Source organism: Oryx dammah, unplaced genomic scaffold (assembly GCF_014754425.2).
Source record: "Oryx dammah isolate SB20612 unplaced genomic scaffold, SCBI_Odam_1.1 HiC_scaffold_1, whole genome shotgun sequence".
Taxonomy (NCBI): domain Eukaryota; kingdom Metazoa; phylum Chordata; class Mammalia; order Artiodactyla; family Bovidae; genus Oryx; species Oryx dammah.
The window spans coordinates 27,973,256-27,989,351 of record NW_024070185.1 but is presented as its reverse complement, the minus strand read 5'-3'; the positions used below and the strand labels follow the sequence as shown (position 1 = coordinate 27,989,351).

At 37.1% G+C, this 16,096-nt stretch overlaps 1 protein-coding gene across 4 annotated transcripts in view; it reads left to right on the top strand.

The window, feature by feature from the left end:
- The window catches only part of CCDC171 (coiled-coil domain containing 171), a 333,839-nt gene that overhangs the window by 160,686 nt on the left and 157,057 nt on the right, over positions 1–16,096 (top strand). For 3 of the 4 annotated variants that reach the window (XM_040240011.1, XM_040239996.1, XM_040240002.1), the window contains one exon: positions 4,841–5,655. In XM_040240011.1, coding sequence (XP_040095945.1) covers positions 4,841–5,107 — 267 coding nt within the window. In that variant the 3' untranslated portion in view covers positions 5,108–5,655. Of the gene's footprint in view, positions 1–4,840; positions 5,656–16,096 lie in introns of those variants that run through there. The other variant, XM_040240019.1, reaches the window with a different exon arrangement.

Sequence of the window (16,096 nt, the reverse complement as noted above, 5' to 3'; positions counted from 1 at the left end):
ATTTTTCAGATAAATTAGTCCCCTCAATAGAATTTCTTTAGAAAACGTCCCTTCTAACATGCCCTAACAATACACTTCAAACTTTCTAAGAGACTAGAACTTAAATGTTCTCATCACAAAATGAAGTAATAATTCTGTGACTTGATAGAGCAGCTAAGGCTGCAGTGGTAATTGTTCTGCAGTTTAGAGGAGTTTCAAATCAATATGTCAGATAGCCTAAACTTAAGCAATGTTATATGTGAATTAAATAAAAAGCATAGAAAACAGAAAAAAAAAGTTACATCAGATGCTTAAAGAGGTACTGATTGTCTGTCAGCAGAGCTCATAGCCCTGTTAAAACATGACTGTGACTGAATCATAGGAAATGATATGGTTAACTGCTAGAGCAAATAAACTTTAGTTGAATAATTTGTTTGCAGAAAATGCAAAGAATGTGCACCAAGAAATGTTTAATGTGAATTACTTTCACTGAAGTGTAGAAATAAAAATATGAAGTACTTTCACTGAAGTGTAGAAATAAAAATAGAATTAATTGAAGTAATAATTGAAGGAATGAGCTATGCCATTTTTTATATTTGGCATACAATTATGTAGTATAACGTCGTGATGATTTCTAACATTTTATGATCATATTGACTATCATACATCAGGTACTGACCCTAACTGATTCATTTAGTCCTCTCATGTCAATAATAGTTCAATAGTACTTTTATCCTTTTTTATTTTAAACAGGTAAAGGATGTAGGATACAGAAGAGCTAAGTAACTTGCTCTGAGTCACACAGTATGTGGAAATTATGGGATTTGAAGCTTATAATTCTGACTCTAAAACTCAAACTCTTAACCACTTCACTATAGTGGTTAATGTTCATATCTAGCTACATTAATAAAGGATTATTATACTAAACAGTATAAATGGCAAAATGATGTTATTTTCCTCTTAAAAAATTGGGGAGTGTGCCTCAAACCATCATCTTTCACTTAATTCAGTCAAAGTGTGTAGGAGACAAACAGAATAGTTTCTTCAACTTAGTCTAAAATTGTAACATAAAGGGATACATCATACCTGCTGAAAGTGTTTCAGTACTTGTATTGTTTTGGAATACCATGTTTATCTACTGACACTTGTTCTTTAAAACCTAACTCCCATTATCTTTTTATTTATTTATTTTTAAATTTAAATTTATTTATTTTAATTGGAGGCTAATTACTTTACAATATTGTATTGGTTTTGCCATACATCAACATGAATCTGCCACAGGTGTACATGTGTTCCCCATCCTGAAACCTCTTCCAACCTCCCTCCCCATACCATCCTTCTGGGTCATCCCAGTGCCAGCCCCAAGCATCCTGTATCCGGCATTGAACCTGGACTGGCGATTCGTTTCTTATATGATATTATACAATCAACACACAGAAATCCATTGCATTCCTATACACTAATAATGAGAAAAAAGAAAGAGAAATTAAGGAAACAATTCCATTCACCATTGCAATGAAAAGAATAAAATACTTAGGAATATATCTACCTAAAGAAACTAAAGACCTATGTATAGAAAACTATAAAACACTGGTGAAAGAAATCAAAGAGAACACTAATAGATGGAGAAATGGATCAGAAGAATCAATATAGTGAAAATCAGTATACTACCCAAAGCAATCTATAGATTCAATGCAATCCCTATCAAGCTACCAATGGTATTTTTCACAGAGCTAGAAGAAATAATTTCACAATTTGTATGGAAATACAAAAAACCTCAAATAGCCAAAGCAATCTTGAGAAAGAAGAATGGAACTGGAGGAATCAACCTTCTTGACTTCAGGCTCTACTACAAAGCCACAGTCGTCAAGACAGTATGGTACTGGCACAAAGACAGAAATATAGATCAATGGAACAAAATAGAAAGCCCAGAGATAAATCCATGCACCTATGGACACCTTATCTTTGACAAAGGAGGCAAGAATATACAATGGAGTAAAGACAATCTCTTTAACAAGTGATGCTGGGAAAACTAGTCAACCACTTGTAAAAGGATGAAACTAGAACACTTTCTAACACCATACACAAAAATAAACTCAAAATGGATTAAAGATCTAAACATAAGTCCAGAAACTATAAAACTCCTAGAGGAGAATATCGGCAAAGCACTCTCCGAGATACATCACAGCAGGATCCTCTATGATCCACCTCCCAGAATTCTGGAAATAAAAGCAAAAATAAACCAATGGAACCTAATTAAAATTAAAAGCTTCTGCACAACAAAGGAAACTACAAGCAAGTGAAAAGACAGCCTTCAGAATGGGAGAAAATAATAGCAAATGAAGCAACGGACAAACAGCTAATCTCAAAAATATACAAGCAACTCCTGCAGCTCAATTCCAGAAAAATAAATGACCCAATCAATAAATGGGCCAAAGAACTAAACAGACATTTCTCCAAAGAAGACATACACATGGCTGACAAACACATGAAAAGATGCTCAACATCACTCATTATCAGAGAAATGCAAATCAATACCACAATGAGATACCACTTCACGCCAGTCAGAATGGCTGCAATCCAAAAGTCTACAAGCAATAAATGCTGGAGAGGGTGTGGAGAAAAGGGAACCTTCTTACACTGTTGGTGGGAATGCAAACTAGTACAGCCACTATGGAGAACAGTGTGGAGATTCCTTAAAAAACTGGAAATAGAACTGCCATATGACCCAGAAATCCCACTGCTGGGCATACACACTGAGGAAACCAGAATTGAAAGAGACACGTGTACCCCAATGTTCATCGCAGCACTGTTTATAATAGCCAGGACATGGAAGCAACCTAGATGTCCATCAGCAGATGAATGGATGAGAATGCTGTGGTACATATACACAATGGAGTATTACTCAGCCATTAAAAAGAATACATTTGAATCAGTTCTAATGAGGTGGATGAAACTGGAGCTTATTATACAGAGTGAAGTAAGCCAGGAAGAAAAACACCAATACAGTATACTAACACATATATATGGAATTTAGAAAGATGGTAACGATAACCCTGTATGCCAGACAGCAAAAGAGACACAGATGTATAGAACAGTCTTTTGGATTCTGAGGGAGAGGGAGAGGGTGGGATGATTTGGGAGAATGGCATTGAAACATCTTTTTCTTTTTTAGATTTTCTTAGCTCCATACAACTGCTTCCACACACTATCTCTTTCTTATTCTGCATTGCTATACTTGTTTGACCCTATTTATTCATAGAAGAGTGAACAGAATTGAGCCAATCTTTGGGAGGGATATGTGGACAAGAGAGGGGCTAAAGTTAGCTAAGTTTTTAGGTAAAGCACGCATTTTTTAGGAGTGGGAAGAAGTCCTGCAAAATGATGAAGACTCATTTATAGAGGCCAAGTGGATTGTAAAGAGCAGAATGTTCTGGTGGCAAGGAGCAATAATTTAAAGCAGCGTGACAAGTAAATGGTAGAAGTACAAAGGTATTTTTTTCACAAGACCTAGAGAAGTGCTGTAGCCTTAGGGAATAGAGGGATGTTAAAAAGTTGACACTTTAAATTCTTTTCAACTGAACAATGGAAGTTATCAGTCTTAAATAGACATATATACACTTAGTGTGATTTAGAGACCTGCATGGTTTCTTTCTGTTTTCTGTATATTTCTCAGGTTACCCATCATTTGTAAAACATTTCTGTTCTTTGTACTTCAAGATGTCTCTTGCCATTTGTTGTAACTAGTTTTCATTTGTTTACATGTTGTGCATAGGAGATAATACAAGTATGTCCTGCCCTTGATTCCATACCCCTTAAGGGATGACCTCTGTCTAGACCTGTCAGTGATTCCAGAGCAGTCATAATATTGTAAACGCTGTATTGTATATTATAGTGCAGATTTTTATTGGCTGGTGTTTATAATGAATTCATATTCTTTTATTCAACAGATACCTACTGAATCCCAGACTCCTTTGTGTGGTGGGTGGGCAAGCTGAAGGAGGTCTATGCCCCTTGGAGCTTAGGTTCTTAAATGTGTGGTTGGTGGAAGGGTGCAGACAGGCAATAAAAAAGTGAATAACTATATGAGGTGAATTTAGATAATGATCATGGTGTTGATGAAAATACAAGAAGATGGTATGATAGTGTGAATAGTGGTGGGAGTCAGAGAGGTATGGTGCAGTAAGGGCTCTTCTCAAGAGAAGGTAGTTTAACCAGGGAAACCTGAATGGTAGCGTAAACTGAACACAGACTTTTAGGTAATCTTTTAAAAGCATAGGAACTTGTTAAAAGCTTTAATTTTCACAATCATTATCTTTATAAAAAGTGCTCTTGTATCCAGATTTAAACTGAGCATTATGGATTTACTTAGAACTTGAAGTGCTTGTTGTTGTTCAGTTGCTAAGTCATATCTGACTCTTTGTGGACCCATGGACTGCAGCACCCCAGGCTTCCCTGTCCTTCACTATCTCCCAGAGTTTGGTGATGCTATCCAACCATCTCATCCTCTGTTGCCTGCTTCTCCTCTTGCCCTCAATCTTTCCCAGCATCAGGGTCTTTTCCAGTGAGCTGGCTCTTTGCATTAGGTGGGCAAAGTATGGGGGCTTCAGCTTCAGCATCAGTCCTTAGTGAGATTTTATTGGACTAAAAATGATAACTTTGGCAGTATAGCTCTTGTGCTTTAAAAACCTGAGTGATGGTTTTTATCTTGATTTAGGAAATTAAGAAAAATGAATTATACTTTTGTCATGTGTCAGACATTTGTAGATGTTTGTATTCTCCTTATGTTAGGAAACAGAGTACTGAATATTAAATAAACAATACTGCAGTTAGCTTATGATTGTTTTTTTCTTTTCTTCAGAAATTGATCACCCACGAGAAGTTTGAAAGTGCATGTGAAGAACTGAATAATGCGTTACTTCGGGAACAGCAGGCTCAAATGCTACTGAATGAGCAGGCACAGCAACTACAGGAGTTGAATTATAGACTTGAATTACATTCCAGTGAGGAAGCTGACAAAAACCAGACTCTTGGAGAAGCTGTGAAGGTAGGAAAACATCCCTTGCAGGAGTCCCTTCCTTCCTGCAGGTGTGAGTCTTTGAGGGAATCATGTATATCTCTTGAATAGGGAAGGGATCCCAAGATAACAAAATTTTATTCTATGTGAGCTTATAAGGATGAAACGAGACATGGCTCTGGGACTTTAATTCCAAACTTGTATACACATGTATTGAAAATGTAGAAGTAGACTTTGTTAGTTGGGAACCAAGTAGAGATTTTTCCAGTAATAATTTATCTTCCTTATTTCCTCCTTTCTTTAGTTCTTTTTCTTGTTTTATGCCCTCCAAACATTGAAAATCCATGTGTCTTTTGGATTTGAAAGGTTTTGAGTCTCTCTGAATCTTATATTAAGGGTGTGTTTGAGGAGATCAGAAAGAATTGTTCTCCTTGTCATTTGTTGGTGGGAAAGGTGTTTAGAAGGGAAAAAAGAAGTTAAAATAATTGTCACTTGGAAAACTTCATTAATGGGTTTAGAACTGTTATATCTCTTGGAAATATTGCCTGTAAATTGTAATAGAATTTTAGTTTATGATTATATTATTTGTGAAATTTTCACTAGTGAGAATATACACACTGGAATAGAACAACTAATTCCAGGAAAACCAACATAATGTAACACAGCCTACACTGTAGGTATTATGTATCATCCCTTAAAACAGTAAGCAACTCAGAGTGGGTGTATAATTAATTATAAAAATAATATATTTTTATTCTAATATTTAACTACTAACACGAATGCTAATAATAAAATAGGCAAAATTTGTTGAGAACTCACAATCCTTGATGGAATTATTCTCATTTTGTAAATATGAAAACTGAGATACAAGGAGAGACATAATTTGCACAGTCATTAGTAAGTTATAGACCTAGGGATTCAGATTTTACATCCATCTTCTTTACATTGACTGTATTACTGATAGGCAGCATACTAATGCCAGGCTCTGTATTGTGGTCTCTGAATTGTTTTGTTTCATTCTTAAACTACTTCCTGTGAAATTGGTACTGTTATTGTTATCATCTTTTTGATGAAATTGAAAGAGCTCAATGGACTTGCTCAGGGTCTCCTGGCCTATAAATATAGAAACTGGTATTTAAAACAAAAATTATTAAAAATCATTAACCTAATTTCTTAAGATCTAGGTTTATTTCAGCTCCATATTCTTTATTATTTTTTTCTTTTTTGCCATTATAAGTAATTCTAAGATAAGCAACCCTGCAGCTAAATCTTTTTACACATATTGTGATTATTTCCTTAGCATTAATTCCTAGGTAAAGAATTACTAGGTCTACAATGACATATCGGAGAAGGAAATGGCAACCTACTCCAGGATTTTTGCTTGGAGAACTCCATGGACATAGGAGCCTGGTGGGCTACAGTCCATGGGATCACAAAGAATTGGACATGACTGAGTGACTAACACACACACACACAATGACATAAATTTTAAATTGTAAATATTGTCAATTGGCCTACAGCAAATTTTAACATTCTCTCCTAAAATGCATGAAAATTTCACTTTTTACTCAAGCTGGCTGTTACTGATACTGTTAAAGCATTTTTTGGTCAATTTGATCAATGTATCATTGTTTCTAGAATTATATTTCTTTGATTACTCGTCAAGTTGAATGTTTTTATAAGTATATTGGCCACTGAACAACATTTTTATGCTCCATATCCCATTAATAGATAAAGTAATTAGCCATGCTTTGAAAAACCATTTAACTCATATTGGAATCTTTTCTTTTTGAAATAGCTTATAATTGTATAATTATAAGCTATAATTATAATTTGTATTTTTTATATATTATAAATTATATCAGGTATAAATATAAATTATATAAGGTATAGTATCTTCCAGCAGATAAAAAGCTGTTGATATTAATTTCTTTAAAATACCAGTAGCTTAAATATTATTGTCAGGAGTGGAGAATTGTTTAATTACTGTCTCTTAATTAGACCTAGCAGGTGGTATGTGAAGATGTTCTCTTGTGGGACGCAGCATGGTTCATTGGAAAAAGCACTGGCCTTAGAACAAGTATTTTCAATTTCAAATCCCAGTACTGTCACTTTGGCAAATAATTTATGCTTTCTGAGCCTCAGTTTTCTCTTCTGCAAAATTATGGATAATGATACTAAAGTTATGAGATTTTTTATGAGAATTAAGATACTGCTTAAAAAGTAAGTTTATGCTTGATAAATATCCATTTGTGCTTTCAAATAACACTTAACTAGGTTTTTTGTGTGTGTCCTGTATATAAAACTTCTTTAAAAAAAATAAAGGAAACTATAAGCAAGGTGAAAAGACAGCCTTCAGAATGGGAGAAAATAATAGTAAATGAAGCAACGGACAAACAACTAATCTCAAAAATATACAAACAACTCCTGCAGCTCAATTCCAGAAAAATAAATGACCCAATCAATAAATGGGCCAAAGAACTAAACAGAGATGACTGAAAAACACATGAAAAGATGCTCAACATCACTCATTATCAGAGAAATGCAAATCAATACCACAATGAGGTACCATTTCACGCCAGTCAGAATGGCTGCAATCCAAAAGTCTACAAGCAATAAATGCTGGAGAGGGTGTGGAGAAAAGGGAACCCTCTTACACTGTTGGTGGGAATGCAAACTAGTACAGCCACTATGGAGAACAGTGTGGAGATTCCTTAAAAAACGGGAATTAGAACTGCCATATGACCCAGAAATCCCACTGCTGGGCATACACACCGAGGAAACCAGAATTGAGAGAGACATGTGTACCCCAATGTTCATCGCAGCACTGTTTATAATAGCCAGGGCATGGAAACAACCTAGATGTCCATCAGCAGACGAATGGATGAGAATGCTGTGGTACATATACACAATGGAGTATTACTCAGCCATTAAAAAGAATACATTTGAATGAATTCTAATGAGGTGGATGAAACTGGAGCCTATTATACAGAGTGAAGTAAGCCAGAAAGAAAAACACCAATACAATATACTGACACATATATATGGAATTTAGAAAGATGGTAATGATAACCCTGTATGCGAGACAGCAAAAGAGACACAGATGTATAGAACAGTCTTTTGGACTCTGAGGGAGAGGGCGAGGGTGGGATGATTTGGGAGAATGGCATTGAAACGTGTATTATCATATGTGAAACGAATCACCAGTCCAGGTTCAATGCATGATACAGGGTGCTCAGGGCTGGTGCACTGGGATGACCCAGAGGGAAAGGATGGGGAGGCAGGTGGGAGTGGGGGTACAGGATGGGGAACACATGTACACCCATGACAGATTCATGTTGATGTATGATAAAACCAATACAATATTGTAATTAGCTTCCAATTAAAATAAATAAATTTATACTAAAAAATAAAAGTAAAAAAAAACTTGCTGCTGCTTCTTTATAAAAACAAAATAAGATCATGAATAGAAGATATGGAAAACACAGAAAACAAGTTACTCATAACTTATCATCTAATAACACCACTGTTTACATTTGGCCATTTTATTTCTTATAGAAAGAAAAATGATTAAAGTTTTATAAATCATACTTTGGGCTTGGTGCTCAGAATGGCCTTCCTTCATAATACAGCTAGATTTTGGATAAAACACTTTATTATAGTGGTGCACTAAAGAGTAATGGAAATCTCCAAGGACAAATATCAAACTCCCACAAAGCCCAGAGGGTAGAAATCACAGTTAGCATTATGAATGGTTGCTCGGCTTATCCTGCAGGTAAATTCCAAAACTAGTACTGAAAAGAAAGTTAGCAAGTCCTGTCCAACTCGCGATCTCACGAACTGTAGCCTGCCAGGCTCTTCTGTCCATGGGATTCTCTAGGCATGAATACTGGAGTGGGTTGCCATTTCCTTCTCTGCTAGTGCTGGAGGTAGGAGACAAAGATTTAGACTCCCACAAGCAGCTAGACTGTGACCCATTGATTCCCACATTAAGGAATTGCCTAATAACCTGAATAGGATAATCTCAGGTCAGTAATGTCTAAGTAGAAACCAAGATAAAGCTTTCTCTGGAAGAAAGCTTGCCTAATTTAGTTTTTTTCAAGAGCTTTCACAGACTAAGCTCAACCAAGTAACTGGCTCTTAAATAAATGGATACATTAGTCTTACCCCCAGCCACATTGCTAAATAACTTTGTAAATTCTATTATTACGTTGTCTGTACTTCCCAGAAAGGATTTTCTGTGTAGTGTGTGTTAGTCACTCAGTCATGTTTGGCTCTGTGAATCCATGGACTGTGGCCGCCAGGCTCTGCTATCTGTGGGATTCTCCAGGCAAGAATATTGGAGTGGGTTGCCATTTCGTTCTCCAGGGGAACTGCCCAACCCAGGGATCAAACCTGGGTCTCTCCTGCATTGCAGGAAGATTCTTTACCATCTGAGCCACCAGGGAAGCCCCAATACTTTATCTGTACTTTCCAGAAAGGATTTTCTATGTAGATCATCATATTATTAGTTCTCTAGTACCAGTTTTGTTTCTCTGTTCCAAGCCTTAATCCTTTATTTTCTCTTCCTTACTGCAATGGCTGGGATACAATGTTGAGAAGTAAAGACAATTTTAAGAATTTTTTCTTAAATTTCTTCATTAAGAAGTAAGTTTGGTATAGGTTGCTATGAATTGCTCTAAGTTTATAATCCTTATCAGGTTAAAGGAGTTACCTTCCTAGATTATGCATAATTTAAAAAATCATGAATGGATATTGGATATTATGAATATATTTTATGCATCTACGGAGTACAGTGTTGGTTGGTTGGTTTAATCATTAAGTTGTGTTTGATTCTTGTGACCCCATGGATTGTGCTCTGCCAGGTTAACTCTGACCCTCAGATTTCCCAGGCAATAATACTGGAGTGGGTTGCCATTTCCTTCTCTGGGGCGGAGCGGGGGCGTCTTCCTGACCCAGGGATCGAACCTTGGTAACCTACACTGCAGGTGAATTCTTAACCGATTGAGCCACCAGGGAAGTCTGCAATAGTCATGATTTTTCTGTTACTCTTAGCAAGTTGAAATATATCGGGAATTAGCAAACTCTTGCCTATACCCTGTGTTTGTATAGTTTGTGAGCTGTGAATTGCTTTTACCTGTTTAAAGGTTCATAAACAACAAAAAATTAAACAAAATCAAAGAAGAATAAGTGACAGACTATATGTGGCATACAAAGTGAAAGTGAAAGAAAGTGAAGTCGCTCAGTCGTGTCCGACTCTTTGCAACCCCCCAGACTGTAGCCTACCAGGCTTCTGCATCCATGGGATTCTCCAGGCAAGAATATTGGAGTGGGTTACCATTTCCTTCTCCAGGGGATCTTCCCAACCCAGGGATCAAACCCAGGTCTCCTGCATTGTAGGCAGACGCTTTAACCTCTGAGCCACCAGGGAAGCCCGTAAGTGTGCTGACCCCTGAATTACATTAAGTATTCTAATGTTAAACCAGCCTTGCATTCTTGAAGTAAACGCAAGTTGGTTGAGATTATTATTATTTTTTTTTAACTACTTTGCCTCACTCAGTTTAAGATTTTTAACCTAGGACTTTTCAGTCTTTGTACCGTAATCATGATCACCTTGTAATTTTTCTCTCTCATATTGTCCTTTTCACTTTTTGGTATCAGGGTTTCGCTATCATGAAAGATTTCTTACTCCAAACATGTGGAGTAGAAACTTTTGGATGGAATATAACAAATCAATTATGGAGTGTATCAGTCAGTCAGTTCAGTCGCTCAGTCGTGTCCGACTCTTTGCGACCCCATGAATCACAGCATGCCAGGCCTCCCTGTCCATTACCTACTCCCGGAGTTTATTCAAACTCATGTCCATTGAGTTGGAGATGCCATCCAGCCATCTCATCCTCTGTCGTCCCCTTCTCCTCCTGCCTCCAATCCCTCCCAGCATCAGAGTCTTTTCCAATAGGTCAACTCTTTGCATCAGGTGGCCAAAGTATTGGAGTTTCAGCTTCAGCATCAGTCCTTCCAGTGAACACCCAGGACTGATCTCCTTTAGAATGGACTGGTTGGATCTCCTTGCAGTCCATGGGCCTCTCAAGAGTCTTCTCCAACACCACAGTTCAAAAGCATCAATTCTTCGGCACTCAGCTTTCCTCACAGTCCAACTCTCATATCCATACACGACTCCTGGAAAAACCATAGCCTTGACTAGAGGGACCTTTGTTGGCAAAGTAATGTCTCTGCTTTTGAATATGCTATCTAGTTTGGTCATAACTTTCCTTCCAAGGAGTAAGCGTCTTTTAATTTCATGGCTGCAATCACCATCTGCAGTGATTTTGGAGCCCCCCAAAATATAGTCTGCCACTGTTTCCACTGTTTCCCCATCTATTTCCCATGAAGTGATGGGACCAGATGCCATGATCTTCATTTTCTGAATGTTGAGCTTTAAGCCAACTTTTTCCACTCTACTCTTTCACTTTCAACAAGAGGCTTTTTAGTTCCTCTTCACTTTCTGCCATAAGGGTGGTGTCATCTGCATATCTGAGGTTATTGATATTTCTCCTGGCAATCTTGATTCCAGCTTGTGCTTCTTCCAGCCCAGCGTTTCTCATGATGTACTCTGCACATAAGTTCAATAAGCAGGGTGACAATATACAGCCTTGACGTACTCCTTTTCCTATTTGGAACCAGTCTGTTGTTCCATGTCCAGTTCTAACTGTTGCTTCCTGACCTGCATATAGCTTTCTCAAGAGGCAGGTCAGGTGGTCTGGTATTCCCATCTCTTTCAGAATTTTCCACAGTTTATTGTGATCCACACAGTCAAAGGCTTTGGCATAGTCAATAAAGCAGAAATAGATGTTTTGCTGGAACTCTCTTGCTTTTTCCATGATCCAGCGGATGGGGTGTATAGCCAAGCTTAAAATGAAGTGAGAAAAGTGTTCATGTACTGGAAATAAAGAAGATATCCAAAAAGCAAATGGTAAGAGGAGGTGAAGTCTAAATGGCTCATTGGGATGTGCAGACCTAACTGGAGACTGAAGTTGATAGTCATAGTGTTAGTGAAATCTAGGCTTCAAGCCCTGTGGACTAATAATGAGCTACCCATGAGAACCATAGGGTCTGGAAAGGCTGCCCTTCTATGAAAATGCAGCCTAGAAAGCCCTTCCTACTAGCTACAGGGGATTTTATTTTTACTCAGGATACGACTTCCCTGGTAGCTCAGATGGTAAAGAATTTGCTTGCAGTGCTGGCGACCCAGGTTCAATCCAGGCTCACAAGACCTGGGCACTAGTCCAGATGGTGGGCGACTCTGGGCAGGTCCCCTGAGCTCTGGGCTTCCTTGGAAGCTCAGACAGTAAAGAATCCACCTGCAATACAGGAGACCCAGGTTCAATCCCTGGGTTAGGAAGATCCCCTGCAGAAGGGAATGGCAACCCACTCCAGTATTCTTGCTTGGGAAAATCCCATGGTCAGAGGAGCCTGACAGGCTACAGTCCATGGAGTTACGAAGAGTTGGAAATGACTGAGAGACTCACACTTCACTTCTGGATGTGGAGTAGCAGAGAAGTCACAGAGAAACTAGAACCCCAGGCTGGATGTAGGGTCTTAGTATATCCTACTTTTATGTGCAAGGGCTATTCAACTGAGGAATTATCTTTAGAATGGTCCAATTCTTGTAGAAGCAGTGTGATATTTTAGAAGTAAACAAAATATTCAGCAAGGATACTTCTGTAACTCACAGAACACACAAAAGACTTTTATGGATGATTCAACATTACAAACTATGTAAAGAAATGAGTTGTACATCAAATGAGAAAATTTACATCTGAGGTTGTAGGAATACTTAAAGTATTGAGAGATGTTTAAGTGTTTTTTAAATGCTTTAAGAAGTAAGACATGGGTAAATAGAAGGCAAGAAATGAAAAGATAGTCATTGAAATTAAAAACTCAGCAAATTATTTGAACATTGGGAAAAGATACTAGTGGATTAAGTTAGTTGAGGGGAAAATATGCATGGTTCAGTGTATTTTGACAAATGTATACATATGTGTAAGTACCATCAGAGTCAAGACAATAGAAATTTTTTATCTGCCAAATTTCTGTTGTACTCTTTTGTATTCAATTCCGTCTTTTTAAAGGAAACTCTTCCTGCTATAGCCTGGCAGCCACATAGCAGTATCACTCTAGATTAGATTTGCTTTTACTAGAGCGTTAACATAAATGGAATCAGACAGTATGTACTCTTTGTGTCTGACTCCTTTCATTTGATGTAACATTTTTGAAATTCATCTGTGTTGTTTCTTTATATTGTTGAGTAGTATTCCATTATGTGGATATACAGCAATTTATTTATCCATTCACCTATTGATAGGCATTTAGTTTGTTTTCATTTAGGGCCATTATGAATAAAGCTGCTAAGAACATTCCTGTACAAATCCCTATGTGGATACATGTTTTGACTACTCCTGGGTAATACCTAGGAGTGGAAATTCTGGGTCATATGATAAAAGTACATTTAAAATTTTAAGAAATTGCCAAGGTCTTTTTCCAAAGAGGCCCCATGATTTTGCGTTTCCAATGACCTTGGAATATGAGTTCCATTGGCTTCATATCCTGGTGAATACTTGACATTGTCAGTCTTTTTCTCTGTTCTTGTGAATGTTTAGTGGTATCTTTCTTGATTTGATTTTGCATTTCACTGATGACTAATGATGTTAAGCATCTTTTAGTATACTTGTTATAATTAGTCATTCATATGTCTTCTCTGGGGCCTCCCTGGTGGCTCAGATGGTAAAAAATCTACTTGTAATGCTGGAGGCCCCGGTTCGATCCCTGGGTCACGTAGTTCCCCTGGAGAAAGAAATGGCAACCAACTCCAGTATTCTTGCCTGGAGAATTCCATGAACAAAGGAGTCTGGTGGGCCACAGTCCATGGGGGTACCAAAGGAATGTCTTCTTTGTGAAATATATATTCAGAACATTTGATATTATAAGCTTTGGGGTTTTTGTTTTCTTATTCCATTCCAAAATAGAATTCTTTCTATTTTCTGTATACAAGTCCTCTGTTGCATGCATATTGAGAATGTTATCTTCCATTTTGTGATTGGCCTTTTCATTTTCTTAACAGTGTCTCTCAAGTAGAAGAAGTTTTAAATTTTGAAAAATTTTAAATGTAATGGTTAATTTTTGTCTTTTACCTAAGAAATGTTTCCTACTGTGATGCAGAAAGACTTTTGCCTATATTTTCCTTTAGCCAATTCATGTTTTAAGCTTTTACTTTTAGGTCTATGATTCACTTTGAGTTAATTTTTATATATGATTTGATGCAAGAGTTGAATAGATGTTGAGTTGTTCCAGTGCCCACATATTTACCATATTTGAACCATATTTTCTTTTTATAAGTCTTATATTTTCATCTAGTATTATTTTCCTTCTGCTTTAAGAACTTTCTTTAGCATTTTGTACAGTGGATGTCTTTATTATTGGGAAGTATAAGGATAGCCATAAGGGTACCCTCACTCTGAGAACCTCTGGTGTAAAGTTCTTGAGATGACCTGGGAAAGATAAGAGCTAGAGTAAAGTGGAGGATTGGCTTTAGATAGGAGGGACACTTCCCTATTATATATGTAGAAAAAGAGTATTAGATGAGGGCATTAGAGGACAAACTTTCTCACTGATGTTTGTTTTTACCATGTGGAGGAGGCAGATTCATACCTATTGAATAAAGAGGGAATTTGGAGGAGGAAAATAGTTGAAGAGTAGAGAAGATTTGAAATAGTTATTGTAAAGGGTAGGGAGATAAATCAACAATAGAAATATGACCAATGTGCTAGGTAAAAATATAACTGGAGGGCTCCTTTGAGACTGATCATTAGGTTAAATGGTAAATGGGAAAGGATATTTGTTTGATATCATAAAGCAGGATACCTGAATCAGTGCTTTTGGATGCAGAACAAATTATAGGATAAAAGGTTCAGAGTGTGAGTATGGAGTGGGATTAAATAGAGGACATGAAGAGGCCAAGGAAAAAAATGAGAGGTCATATTTATAGATGTGTTGCCCATATTATCTTTCAAGTTACCCAAATTTATAGAGTAGATATTGGAGTGAGATAAAAGCAATGAACCAGTTACATATAGCTGAGAATCAGCATAAATGTATTTTCAGTGTGTAGTATTTCCAGTGTATGTAATTTAGCATTAGAGCTGTACTAATATGGTAGCCACTAGCCGCATGTATCTACTTAAATTAATTAAAATAAAAAACTCAGTTCCTCAGTCACTGTATCTACATTTCGAGTGTGGAGTAGCCTCCTGTGTCTAGTGACTGCCCTATTATTAGCAGCACAGACACAGAAAGCACCTGTCATCACAGAAAGATCTATTGGACAGTGCTGGTGTGGAGGACGGGCATCAGACACATTAGGCATGAAAATGGACACTTTACTGTCATATTCTTTCCATTATGCAGAAACATGTTAGAGCCAAACGGCTTAGGAAAGATAAGCTCTATTGCCAATTGAATTAATAGAACTAGCTTAATAGTTGTAAAGTCTCTAAGAACTCTGAAGGCTGTGAAGGGAGCATACTCTGAAGATAGAAACTATAGTTAAATAATAACATCTCTCTCTCTTATTGGGAACTATAGACAAATGAGTATGGGAAACATAGTATGGAAAAAAGTATAGCAAATTAAAGATTTGTTTATTTTTTTCCTTATTCCCTAGTCCCTCCCGGAGATATTTTATATCATTGACCTGGCCCATAGTATCTTTAGTGCTACTACACTTCTGAGGAAGTTTGCTAGGCAACCTTTATTTAGTATGGGTAGTCTGTAAAACAACAAAAGCTACATTTCTAATTTAATTTTTTTTCAATGACTTTGAGTAAGCTTATGTTTAAATATAGTAACTACTTAAATGAAGCATTTTATCTGGGATCCTGCCTTATGTGTTTTTATGTTTAATTGAGCACAGATTTTGGTTACTGGTAGACTGTCTGTGTTAATGGAGAAGGCAATGGCAACCCACTCCAGTACTCTTGCCGGGAAGGTCCCATGGATGGAGGAGCCTGGTAGGCTGCAGTCCACGGGATCGCTAGGAGTCGG